This window comes from Lucilia cuprina, chromosome 5 (genome assembly GCF_022045245.1).
Source record: "Lucilia cuprina isolate Lc7/37 chromosome 5, ASM2204524v1, whole genome shotgun sequence".
NCBI classification, from domain to species: Eukaryota; Metazoa; Arthropoda; class Insecta; order Diptera; family Calliphoridae; genus Lucilia; species Lucilia cuprina.
In genome coordinates this window covers 19131663-19146193 of record NC_060953.1, presented here as the reverse complement: position 1 = coordinate 19146193, position 14531 = coordinate 19131663, and the positions used below count along the sequence as shown (strand labels likewise).

Below are 14531 nucleotides of genomic sequence, written 5' to 3'. Positions count from 1 at the left end.
TTAGTTTTATTTTTTTCTTTTTGCAATAAATGTAAAGTTTTGTATTTAATTTCTAAAACGTTTTGGTATTTTTATTAGATTTTTCTTCTATATATATATTTATTTAAGTGTGTTTGTGTGTGTCGGTACGTATCTGTGTAAATGTTTATTCAAAAGTAACAAATGATAGAATTAGTATATACACGAGAGTTGTACTAAATGTTAGGGAAAAATCTTATATTTTTGTAATAAAAATTATTATTTGTTTCGCTTTTTTATGTTCCAAAAACATTCAAACATTCCATAAATAAAATATTACGCAGATTGTTTTACTTTTCCATTTTTTTTTTGCTTTGAATCAACAACCCTCGTAAAATGTTTTACAAGATGACGATTTATCAAAAGTTATTTTTCTTCTTTTTCTTGTGTCTTTTCAATGAAAAGGAAAAGGCCAGGACAAGGAATTTAATTAAGAAATTTCCATGAAAATAACTGAAGATAAAGTTGATTTCTTTTTATTAATTTCATGAACTATTACACGAACCCATAGACAATGTAGATAACTTTAGGGAGACTTAACATACCAATATATTGTCCAGAAACAGTTAAGATTTTTACCACTTCAAAGTCAAATACTACTAAGGCCTATAGAATGTGGTTCAATAAATATTTATGTCACAAAATATTTTAATTATAGTTGTGAGTTTTAAGATTTGGATTTAAGAATTCATTATTTTACAAATTTTCAGAAACGCAAGTCAAATATTTAAAATTTTCTGTAAAATGTCTCAATCATCCGATCCCCACTTTTCTACAAATTTCTTGTTAATGTTAAAACATCTTTAAGTTTTTATGATAATATCTTTTTAAATATCCAAACAATGTTACATACATACATCCATATGTATGTTAGTATTTGTAACAGTAATAAAATTACAATCATTCCTTTAACATATTGCCTTCGAAACCAATAAAATATCATTGCCATCAGCAATTTTGTATTACAAAAGAAGTGTATACTTTCAAGCGTAAGTGTTAAATTTAAAAATCCATTAAATTGAGATAAAAAATATACAAACTACTTATTTTTAAAGATTTTAAGTTCCCTTTTTTCAAACTAGACACTGGTTCATTATTGCCACCAATATGATAAATCAACAGACAAACATATATATAAATTTTCTTAAATTTTATGAGTTACAACCCTTTTAAGTTAAAAAGGGTGTGTAGTGAATATAAAAAGGAATAGAAAGAATGATAATAAAATTTTGCGTAACACAGGAATAAATAGCTAAAAAACAATCCCCACATAAAGGACCAAGAAAAAAAAACTCCGATTGAACTTAAAACACTGATGTTTCTTCAATAATAAAACGATGATAGTAATGTAATCCATTAAGTAATAAAAATTGGATTTTCAATAATATTGTTTGTAGGATGTGTTTGTGTCGGTGACGGTTTTAGCCGAGTCATCAATATCGAAACTGGGATGTTGATTTTTAAACCATAAAAAGCAGCTGGGAATGAACTTCTTGGCTAAATGGTGTTAATTTGCACAATTTTAAGTTGATTTTTTTAACGACCAAAACAGATGTTGATTTATCAATAAAACGCATTAAAAACATTTTATAGTTTTATTATGTATATAAAAATTATTAAACATCTGAGTATATCGTATATTAGAAAGAAATATAATTAGAAATATAAAAAGTTGTTTATAATAAGGATCCTTAGGGGCCTTGAGAATTCAACTATGACTTGTACATACATTATACATAATGTAAAGAGACAGACGAATCGTGCCACACTGTAGGATAAACAGAAATGTCAAAAATAGAAACAAGCACATACAGACTAGTTATGAAATGATTGATCGTTCAATGGTTTAATAGGTTGTTCCTAAGGAAAATCATGGGATATCTGTAATTTTTTTTAGCAAAAAAATGTTAATGATTTGTACTTATTTAGAAACTTACTTTCTGCATTACTTAGAATGGGCTTAGTAATGACAAAAAAATATGATAATACTTACTTGTCAGCTTGTCTTCGAAAAAAATGTTTCTCAGAAACAAAACTACTTACTTAAATTCCTAATTGCAGTCGATCGTAGTAAGATCTTATTAATTTCCTATTTGTAGACGAACTATTGTTTAAGTAAATGTTAACATTTTAACTCATTATACAGTCACCGACAAAACTCAACATACGACAACTATTTTCTATGCCCTAAGAATTCAAAGCCATAATTAGGAAAAGTAATTTCACGGAAATGTTTTAATTCATTTTTATTAACATAATAAATAATAATTACTGAATTCATTATAAACTTAAAAAAAATATTCAGGAAAAACAACAAAAAATTGTTGACAAAAGTCTACATACGATTTATAAAATAACAAAAAACACTTCATTTAAGTATCACAAATTAATAAAAGTAATAAATCTAATATTAGGTTGGTCCACCACGAGCATCTATAATAGCCAATCGTCGGGGCATGGAAGCAACTAAATTTTCTAATTCAATAAGTGTTATATTTTGCTCTTCTTCTAATAATTTCTCTTTCAGCATTGGGGCACTGGTTATCACTTTTTTACGGATTTTACGTTCCAAAATCTCCCAGACGTGTTCAATAACATTTAGATCCGGGCTTTGGGGTGGGATATATAACTGCCGTGGTGCATGGTAAAGTAACCAATCTTTGACAATTTGAGCAGAATGCTTTGGATCGTTATCTTGTTGGGAAATCCAACTTTCCCCAAGATTTAAAATTTTGCTCTAGAATAGACTTATATTGATAACGATCCATATTTCCCTCAATAAAGGCTAATTTTCCTACTCCCGAAGCTGCAACGGCACCCCAAACCATCACGCTGCCACCACCATGCTTAACTGTCGCCACTAAGTTTTTAGGATTCAAAGCAGTATTAGCTTTTCTCCATACTTTGGCCCTTTCATCACTTCCAAAAATATTATATTTAGATTCATCTGTGAATAAAACTTTCTTCCAAAAATCCATTCCTTTATTAATGTGCTTTTGTGCGAACTCTAAACGAAGTTTACGTTGTGCTTATCAGCGTTTTTTTGCGCGGAGTTCTACTGTGATACCCATTTTTATTTAATGTTCTTTGAATTGTACGTGGATGCACAACCTTTTCTGACCTTATTTCCAACTCTTTAGCCAACATGGTGGCATTCACTTTCGGATTTTTATCCACTTCTTTCATAATAAAACTTATATCTCTACGATTCAGTTTCCTTGGACGACCACTGCGAGGTTTATTTTCAATAGTACCAGTGTTTTTAAAGTTATTAAATTTAGTTGGAACCGTTGATTTACTTAGATTTAAAAGTTTGGATATTTCACCAAACGATTTTTTCTCATTTCTAAACTTTACAACTAAATTCCGCAAATCTTTTGATATTTCTCTGCGGGGCACCATTTTTGGAATTAAAAACTTTATCAAACTGCTCGAAAGTGTACTTAAACACCACTTAAACTAAGCATTAAACTCAACAAAACAAATACTGTTATAATTCACTAGCGAATGATAGCATAAAGTACAACAATGACGCCGTATGTAGACTTTTGTTAGTCAAATTTTTTTGTTCTCCTTGAATATTTTGTATGTTTTTATAAAACTAAATTATTTTGTTTATAATATATTAATAAAAAGGCATTGTAAATATAAATATATTATTTTTATTCAACATTGTTTTAGAGCCATGATAGTACAAAAATTGTGGCCGTACGTAGACTTTTGTCGCCCACTGTATTTCAATGTAAGTTATTGCAGGTTAACTGGTTCAGGTTCTGTTCATGATCCATTTAAATAATTCCAAATGTACTCCTCTGTACTCCCCAGTACTTGACCTGTTCTAACCCACATATTTAATACAGGCATGAAAATGACATATATTTCGAGTAGTTTTCAAACAATCCTAGTCTTTTAAGGAGTTCTTTTTACTAAATTTTGTAGGGTATACGATGAAACGAAGGAAGGACATTCATATATTCAAGGGGGAAATATAACACTACATATATACATACGTATGTATATATGTATGTATGTATGTGTGCTATTGGATTAAAGTTAGAATATATAATTTTAATATTTTATTAAATATACACTATATGACGTGTAGGTTAGGTTAGGTTTTGCAGACTGCTTACTGACACGAGTAAGTCTTAACTTGGGTCCTATCAGGTCCCTTTGTAACGTCTGTAAAAAATAGAAAATGGAAAACATTTTGGAAGGAAAAAATAGTGATAGAGATAGTAGTGAAGATACAGATATAGAATATAGAATAATTAATATAGAATAACGATGAAATCAGGACTGTATTACAAGAAAAATCATTTAGTTACGCACCCACTTCGACAATTTCAAGAATGCTAGTATACACTCAGTTCGAACAGCTGACAGATCAGATAGAGCGCTCAGATATATTCTGTTTAGCCCTAAAATGTAGGATATTTTATGAGAATCCATACGAGACCACAGTAACCTAGCGATCGAGCAAGTGTTCTCCTGAGACCACCGTTCCTGAGCTGAACTAAAGCAATAATCAAGTTTTTGTTTCTTGATGACAGCTAAGGGGACACCACAGAACTAGTCTATGTCCAGTATGGTCGTCCTCGTGCCGGCAAACGAGGGTAATTCTTGAATATCTCGCCATCTCGTTTAGAGACGCTCGGGATTCTTGGACAAGTTTTGATGTAGAATACACACCTATCAGGGATTTGTTGGCGGCTTGACTTTCGGTATAAATTCTGATATTTCTGTTGAATATCTGATAGTACCTAAGTCAATTAGATGCCTTTTTTATAGATTTCAGCCTATAAAATAGTACATTCGTCGTTGAGTCCGAAAGAGATTTTTGTCCCGAATTCTTCAAAGAATATGCACTGCCGACACCTTTAGTTGTTTTAGAGCCATCTGTATACACATGAAAGCTTTCAACACTTTCAGGTGCTAATTCATTATAATCACAGATTAAACTATACCGGAAGTTCCTCGAAATGCTCGGTTCCGAAGTATAGTAGTCAATAGCATAATGTAGGTTTTGTAGAAGATCTACAATCTTTGCGTGACCATTGGAACAGTATTTCCATCTATTTGTAATAAAATAATCACCACCTCATACAGCCAGTTCACATTTCCTGGGTTGATACCAATTATTCTTTCCAGTGTTTTAAGCCAGACTGATGGGCCTGAAGTCTTTTGCCCCTTTTGTGATAAAGATCACATTACACCTGGTCCACTGAACAGGTATGTAGGACCAGTATAAACAGGCCTTGTGAATATTACTTAGCCAGGGAATAATACGATCTACGTGATTTAGTGATTTTTAGTTAGATTTCTTTGCATTACATGCGAAACTATGAAATCCACCTTTATAGATACGCGGTTTAATGTTACAAAGGTTGGTATACCTCAGAAACTATTCAGGCTTCCTAGCTATACTGCGTAATCTGATCTTAAAATATATCAATCACATCTGGTTTTCATGGCAGCGTGTCCTAAAGATGATAACACTGACCATACATATGTGAATATTCATATTCATCGCAGCTTAATTCTTTAGAAGAATATAGTTTGGTTTCTACTTTATAAATGTTCGGCCTATGGAATTTAAAGAATACTATATAAGTTGTGTTTAGCAGTTAACAAATGTTGGTCATTCATTTTGTCACTATTGGAGTAGTATTTTGGGTCCTCAAAAACTTTTTTTTTCTAAATATATATATAAAAGATTATTTGAAATTAATATTATATTTTATTAATTACCATTGAGGTAACTTGGTTCTTGAAAGAGGCATATCTATTAATCCAAAAGATGTTGAGAACTCACAAACATACGTAGAATTTGTAAAACGTGTCGTTAATTTACAACTCATCATTAGGCAATGAAACTGTGGCTTTATCTTAGAGAGTTATATTAATCCAACATCATTAATGTATCCTTATACATATGTATGTATATTATATAATTATATAAAGATAGATATGTATTATGAAAGTATGTGTGTATGTTCTCTAACTGGATGAAGATAAAGTATAAATTAATTGATGGTTTGTTTATTAAAGCACTTGGAATGTTTTTGTATTAATAAGTCTATAATAGAGTTTGTTTGTGTGCATAAAACGGTCAAGTTCTAGGATTAGTAAATAACCATTTTAAGCTTATTTAGATGATAATGTATCGATGTGTGAAAGTAAGGAATAAAATAAGGTAAGATATTTACTTACATATGTATTGTGGTATAATGACCACCCATTACAGATAGGGAGTATTTAAATGATTTTGTCACAGAAATTCCAGTTATAAAGACGTTGATATGATATGGACCCCCACCACCAAACTGCACTTTTGTGATTTTTATTGACTTCCAAAGAAGAATAATCCAATTTTGTTTAAAATTGCAGGCATATATTTTTGTACGGAATTTTTTGGTTAAACTAATTTTATTTTGGAGTTGATTGATAAATGCGTGTAATTTATTTATTTTTTTATTATTATTTAAGACAAATTAGTTGTATTCTATAATACTACAATTTCACTTCTTAATAACTTCCAAAAAGAACATAAAAATTACTTCCTGAGAATGACTTCAGATGTAGTAAATTTGGAATCAAATAAAAAGAACATCCCTCCTATGACAAGCCTGTGTTAAAACCACAAATTTTTTAGGTATTTTTCAGTACCTTCATGGAGTAAATTTTACTTCTTTTTCGCTTCTTTGGAAGTTCTTTTGTATGAGACATCATTTCAGAAAGATGAAAGTCCGGTATTAAAATGTTCGATACATTTTTTTAAATTTTCTAGTTTAATCTAACTGAGTCATTGACAACAAGAGAACTGCGTTTTAAGAGAATTAAGTTTAACACAAAATTACAACAAAAGTAATAATGGTAATAATGCGGAAATTTTGGCTACCGATATTTGTTACGTTTTCAAGTCTGTTACACAGTTAGGCAAATATATCTACAAACGAATATACGAGTGAGTACATTCAGATTTAACACGGCGTATATGTTGAGGCCATCCATCAACATCAAATGGACACACTCAAATGGAAAGCATTTATTTTTATTTATTTTGCTTTTTAGACATTTATTAAACATTTACACATACAGAAGACACCGGCTAAAAAGTACAATCAGATACCGACTCTTCAGTTAGCACTACACTAGTATACTTGTTATACCTACGATGAGTGGATCTAGTAAAAACAATATCATTTTTATAATTTTATAAACAATAATATAAAAATCTTTTATAATTTTCAGCTGTAGTTTCCCAATTGTATGGAAGGTACAACGCCCACTATTGGTGCCAAGCTCCCTATTGCTAATCTATTAATGTATTACTCAAGTTTACATGGATATAAAAGTTGTGTGTACAATTTGAGGATTCTTACTCCATTCAATTACTAGATGTACGAGTTTTTGTATTTAATTCATATGGGAGATTCAACGACTCCTATTGTTAGTTAATCTGTTTTTATTTTCAAAAAATTGTTCATGTGAATTTCAATGTTGACCGGACATACATAACTTTTTTGATACATTTATGTATATAAAGTCGACTATTGCCAACGCAAAAGTTTTAGTACAAAATAAGTATATGTTTATATGTATGTATGTTTGTTGAAGTTTATGTTGTTATTCTCGATGTTGTTGCTGTTGCACGAGTTTCATTTATTGTTGAGCTCTTATCGCGTTTTGTTTTTAGATCTGTTATCTGCAATTGGCTTGAAAAATGCTTTAGGACATTAGCTAGTTAATCATACTGAAGTATGGATACTTTAGTTTTTTTTCTTTGAGTTTTCATTTCTTTTTCCGTTCAAGTAGTATTTAGGACAACAACAACTGTAATAACGACATGAATGACAGGCACATAAAGAAGGACATAATAAAAAAATGAAAGAATATTTATATTTAATGTTGATATTGCTTGTATTTCTAGACCATCTTAGACCCACATTTAAATCTTACCAGATTCTCAAGTATTTTACCACATAAACAATTTTTATAGATGATGGCTGCTGTTATAGCTGTAATTTTTATGGCCAGTAAGCTATTAAACTAACACTCTTACATAGGATTTAATGCTTAAATCAAAGTAATTTTTTTATCCTGGTGGTTCCTTTTCTTTGTTTTCATTTAAGGCTAGTGATTTTTATGTTTATTTGTTATTATTGTTTTTTTTTCTTAATCTGGTTCTGATGGTTTGAAGCATTTCTATGATGAATTTGATTTCTTGCCCGGGGTGTATTAATGTCAATTATAATTACTTTTTTAATGTTATTTACAAAAGAGCAAACTATTATATCCTTGAAATTAGGAAAAGTAGTGAAGTTTCTACTACTAACTAAGTTACTTTCTTCCTGTTTTAGGCATTAATTGTTTACGGTCGGTCATAGGTTATTAATTAATATGTTAATGTCTAGTTCTTGGATGATTTTTGCGGCCATTTCTATATCATACATTTCAGCCATTAAGCTTTCACGTATTACTACTTAATTTTATGTTAAATATGATGTCACAGATTTTCTCTGCATGCTTGAAATTGACATAGGTATACCTAAATTAAATAGCAGGATGCCAAGGTATCCAATTCTTAGACCAGTATTATGTTGGCTGGATGCTCCGTAACTGACTGACTGACTGACTACTAAGGGACATATGGATATGCTGCTAGATGTATGATAGATATAACTATCAGGAAAAATGTTTTTTTAAGATGCAGTAAAAATCCTTTATTTAGCTCAGAATCACCTTCTGAGTCGATTTTAATTGGCATATACTCTTTTTTTGGTTCAAGGACGAACGCTATTCAAAATTGTTGAAAGCGATCCATTAATTTTCCTAGCCCCCAAACAACCGTACCCCCGAATCAGGCCTTTAGACTCATAATTACGTTAAATGTTTTATTATGTCAACAAAAATCTGCAAAACTTAGTTTTATAGAACGATAAATGACACTACAAATTTGTAAAGTGATCGGGCCTTATTTGACCCTAGCCCCCATACAAACACCCCTTCTGAAAATATATTGAAGGTCATAATTCACTTATCATTTCTAATAAAACGATTAAAATCTACATAAATAACTTTGAAGTAGACGTAAATTCCTTTTCCAAAATTTATAAGGGTATTTACCCTAACTCCCCTATGAGTCCTGAATACGGCCTCGAGATGCTGGGCGGTATGTAGGAAAACTATAGGCATAAAATGGAGTTCTTAGTTCTGCAATAACGTATGTCTTTATAACGTGTAATTAGATCAATTCTAGATTATGCTTCAATAATATGGAGACAAGAAGTATAATATCGAACTACTACAGGAAGTACAGCGTTCATGCTGCTTGGGTGTTAGGGGTGCCATGAATACTACGTCAACCAAGGCTCTGGAAACGTTGCCAGAAACATCACCTATTGAATCATATTTCAGATATGAAGCTGCTCTTACATCCGAATGGCTGATAACTTAATCTACTGGACGAAAGGCTATACACAATACCAGACCTATAATATATTGAACATTTTGAAACGCTGATCTTGGTCAAGCGGAAAATTAGCGGAATCCATTGCAACACGGATAGCTCTAAATTGGAGGACAAACAGGGTCTGTTGTTTTAAAACAGAAAAGTACCAGCCTTTACCTGACCTCAACACAAGGTTACAGACGGAAGTCCGAGCAATTACGGAATACTTAAATTGTATTAGAATAAATATCAGTTGATAAAATTGAATCTAAGGCCATATTGGTTTGTAAGAAAGATTTAACTGTAGTCGGTAACAAATGGGTGAATGTATTAGTTTTAAAAGGAATTCGAGGAACTCAACCTGTAGAATGCATTTTCCATTCGATGTAACGAAAGCTAAATTTAAAATTGGACCTGTTTGGGTATTGAACGGTGAGTAGAACCACAAGGATCGTATGGAGCGACCCTGAGAGTAAGACAAGAAATCTTTTTAAAATGCGCATGTCCGAAGTTAGAATGATGGTACATATTATGAGTGGACACACAAGATTACGGGTACAGCTATACAAAATTGGACGTGTGGATTCAGACGAATGTGGAGCATGTGGAGATGACAGTGAAACTCTTTGTCATTGTCAGGCATTCGTCGAAGTTAGATCCAATTATATATGGAGCGATATTATTCCAGAAATAACATTAATCATGAACATTTGTTGGAAAAAGTGTAGGAATTACGTCAAGAAAGCAGAGCTTCTGAATATTGAAAGATAATACCAACTAATATTTTTCTCCCTTGAAAATGAGTGCACAATAGGAGGATGCTATAATCCACCTATTAACCTAACCTAACATATTTTTTTGTTTGTAAAAATTTCTAATTATGTCTCAACTATATTATATAGAATTTCCTGTGGCTTACTTCAATTTTTTCAAGACCACTTGAAACATTTAATGTCAGCATCACTTAAACAAGTATCTTCTTCCATAATGCATTTAGCAAGTTTGAATATTCAAATTAATTGGACTATATTTTTGGTTATTGTGTAAATTTTTGTACACTGCATACTTTACATCTAATAAAAATATCATTAAGAATAATTTAGCTAAATAAATCCTGCTGTTTGTTTTGGTAAATTTTATTATTTTTATCATTACTGTACGACTGGCGCTCCATAAAAAAAATTATTAAAAATGGCTTTGTTGTTATTTTCGCAGCACAATTCAATATAAACAAGAATATTAATTAATTTATTATTAATATAATTAAATTGCGAAATATATCCAAAACATACAAAAATGAATATAACAAACGTGTTCGACTGAAAATTGTGGCCATAGGGTGTGTCAATAAAATTATGCCTATATGCTATTTCTACGTAGAATATTAAAAAAAAGTTCAATTAATAAGTTACAAAGTTTTTTTTATAAAAACATATAAAAATCAGGAAGTATTTAAAAAATCTGTAACTTATTAAAAACTAGTAAGTTTTTAGTGTTAACGAATTTTCACTACAATAAAGTTGGATTAATTGAATTAGACCAAAAGCGCTCACTTTACAATAACAAATGACTTAAGCTGTAGGTCCACACCACGCGCTCTACGCTTTCTCACATTTTATGCGTCTATCAAAAAAGTAGAATCAATTTATTTATATGCCGAAAGTTACAAGCACAAAAGCGTAGAATGCCTTGACGCATAGAATGCTTAAAGTAGATCTAGTTTCTACTTTTATAATCGCCACAAGCGGCGCACGATCATGTCAGCTGATTTTGACATTTTATATTCTTTATTTAATGTCTATTACTCAATTTGAATAAAATAAATTTAGTTTAATGATTAAAAAAATAAATAAAAGTATTTTTTTAACTAAAACAAAAAATTAATGCTTAAAAAGCGTAGCATATTTCTTGTGTAGAAGTGTAGTGTAGAACGCGAAGTAGGTATACAAATCGCGTAGAGCTTTGAATTTCGTGTATAATACGAAATATTATTTAATAAAACCCTTTTCTATTATTACGAAAGTACGAAAACTTTTCGTAATATTTTTTTTTAAATTTTAGCGAAATTAAACATATTGATATTAATTATATTATGAATAAATAAAACTACAACATTTTTATAAAATTTAAGAAAAAATATAATATTATTCTCGAATTATTTTTATAAAAAAAATTGAAAATTCGTGTGGAGAATAATTTCGAACTAAAATTAGAAAATTTATTTTGAAATGAACAAAAATGTTTGAATAAATTAATATTTCGTAAATTTTACCATATTTATTCAAAATTTCCTTTTTTCAATTTATGTAAATTAAAATTTTCAAGAATATTTTGCATTATACTAACATATTTCGTACAATTTCGTATATATTACGAAAGAATTTCGTGGTGCGAAACAACGAACGATTCGTACAATGTACGACATTTTTCGTATATATTCGGCATGGATTTTTTCAGTGTAGAATATCATAAAAACCAAATTACATCTGACCATTTTGTATTAGGTAAAGTTTTTACAGTTTTGTATTGCCATTACATACGCTATAAGCTCAATGGCTTTGGTCTATCTGGAAGTAAGGATGGACAAATATACCCTTATTAAATCAGCTCATTGATTCGGAGATCCAGATGCTCTATGTCTTCATTCTCATCAAGAGTAAAAAATTATGTAAACCAGGGATGACAAATGGACTTTTTAAGTTGTACAAAACCAAATTTAAAAGTGTACTTTTTTGTGTCAGATTGTGCCAAATCTATATTTGGTAAATTTATTTCAGTGTAGAACTGAAGCTTTTAAACCGTTTTTTTTCATTCAGTAAACTAATCAATATTTCTAGTATAGTAGTCAATGTACTAGTCTAGATAAGACAATAAACTATTCGATAAAATATATTAGTCGGCCATCTATAACAAGGCAATAAACTAGTATGCTGAGTTTTTATACTAGTCCAAACTATAGATTAGTCATTAGACAAGTCAATATTTAAGACCATTTAGTCAGTAGACGGGTTCTCAGACTGGTCAAAAGATAGTCTATTGTCTCTCAATGGACTTGAGGATTGAGTAATCTATAAACTAGATAGAGTACTACTTAGTCTATAGATTATTGTCCAATCTAAAGAATAGCACATATACTACTACAAAGAATAGACAACCGATTAGAAAAAAGTAAAACTAAAAAGTACTCTTTGTTAAATGTTGTCTGGTTGTAATCTATTCCAGGATTCATTACAATATCCTCTTCCGAAGTGTATTAAAAATTTGATTGAAGTCGATAGTTCTTCAAACCTTGTGTTAAAAATATAATATAATTTTTTGGTTCCAGGTCACAAAGGGGTTCGGGGGATGAAATCGCCAAAGATACTGGTTGTCCTTAAACGAAACTGTTTCACAAAAAGAATATTCGTATATCATTAGTAGTGTTGTCTCATACCCAATGTCCATGGACTTTCTGACACTTTTAAAATATACATGTATTGGAAAATTTCTATAGAATTTAAGAAAGTGAGACTCTTACCCCGAATAGAATTGCTCGTCACTTTGGTTTATGTAAAATTTTGTATTCATTTAAAACAAAAGTGTCCTGGATAGCCAGCCTTTGGCCAGCACAGGAGTTTTAAATTCATGTAGTTTATGTTATCATCCATGTAGTTTATGTTATCATCGACAAACTGACACTTATAAAAGTCTAATAACGTTAAAAAAGTAGAAGCCTGTGATAAAAATTCATTCAGACTTCTGATATGTAGGAATACTTACAGCGTTATGCGTCAGATCATATGGGCTAACCCAGCAGCAGTTATTGTCCCTATCATAATTCCGCAAATTAAAATTTTGCGACACCCTTTACAAGTACATTCATACAAATACATACAAACAAGAGGAGTTTAAAAGAAGTTAAAGTCACTTAATGGCAATAATACTAATATTTATTTAATTAATACTACTACTACTACTATGTTTGTATAACAATAATAATGATAATAATAACAATAAAATTTAATATGCTTAAGTTGTCAATTTAATTCACAGCACGATTAAAATTAAAGACAAAAACAACAAACCATCGAAAAAATTGAGTGAAAAAACAAATGCTGTCAACGAAAACAAACACGATGATGAGCCAAATATGGTGACATGGACGGACACAAGGCGAGTGCGACTTGAACAACAAAATCACTTTGTATTAATATTGAACTTTTTTTTACTTATTTATGAATAAATTAGAAAAATAAAACAGATTTTATTTTTGTATTTGAACTTTTGTTTAATAAATACGGGCAAGTAACGGCGTTAAAATTTATAAACATTGCTATAATAATATTAATAAAAAATAAAATTAATAAAAACAATTTGAATAAATACATTTAATAGAAATCACGAATTAAACGTGCGCTGGCGTATTCAAATTAAATATCAACCATATACATATATTTTTCTTTCTAAATAAAAAAAGACTAATAATATTTTTACTTTGTATTTGGTATTAAGTAAGTATTTCATAAAAGGGCATGATAATATTAACCCTTTTTGAAGACATTCATTACATTTCAGTGTTCCGGCACCACCTAACACAGTTTACAATCGCATCATTACACTCAGTGTATGTCTTATTCTACTCTGAGTGTTTCTTGTATATTGATAAAAATTCACTGCAGAACCTAACTTTGTAATCCAGTATCTTGTAAGGCCCTAAATTCTTCTTGAAGTCTCTGACAGCAATATTAACAATGACACCAAGTTTGGTGTACCTTCTGGATTGATCTGTTAGCACTGAAGCGTAAACAGTTCATTGGATTTAAGTTTCAGAAAACTATTAATTAGACTTATGCTAATCGTCTCTATTCGTTATATACTGGAGACTTCGAAGTCTGAAATTCTCTGGGGAAAATTAATGTAATAATCAAGAATAAATTAAGAAAGCTAAACACTGCCAGAATCTTTTTGCTTACTAGACTCCCTACGGGCAGAACCAACCGTTTTTTCTCTACTCCTGGTGCACTTGAGTTCTTTGACCATTGGAGCTACAACCATTATGTTTTTTCTGAGCAGCGACATC

At 30.4% G+C, this 14531-nt stretch overlaps 1 protein-coding gene across 1 annotated transcript; it reads right to left on the bottom strand.

Annotated features, from left to right (window-relative positions):
* Positions 1–3036: 3036 nt before the first annotated feature.
* Positions 3037–3420, bottom strand: LOC124420036. Its single transcript, XM_046951563.1, has one exon. The coding sequence runs from the start codon at positions 3418–3420 to the stop codon at positions 3037–3039; it is 384 nt and encodes a 127-aa protein (XP_046807519.1).
* Positions 3421–14531: the final 11111 nt, after the last annotated feature.

Bases quoted from the DNA above. Each gene is read 5' to 3' on its own strand.
- LOC124420036 (XM_046951563.1), bottom strand. From the start codon at position 3,420: ATGGTGCCCCGCAGAGAAATATCAAAAGATTTGCGGAATTTAGTTGTA.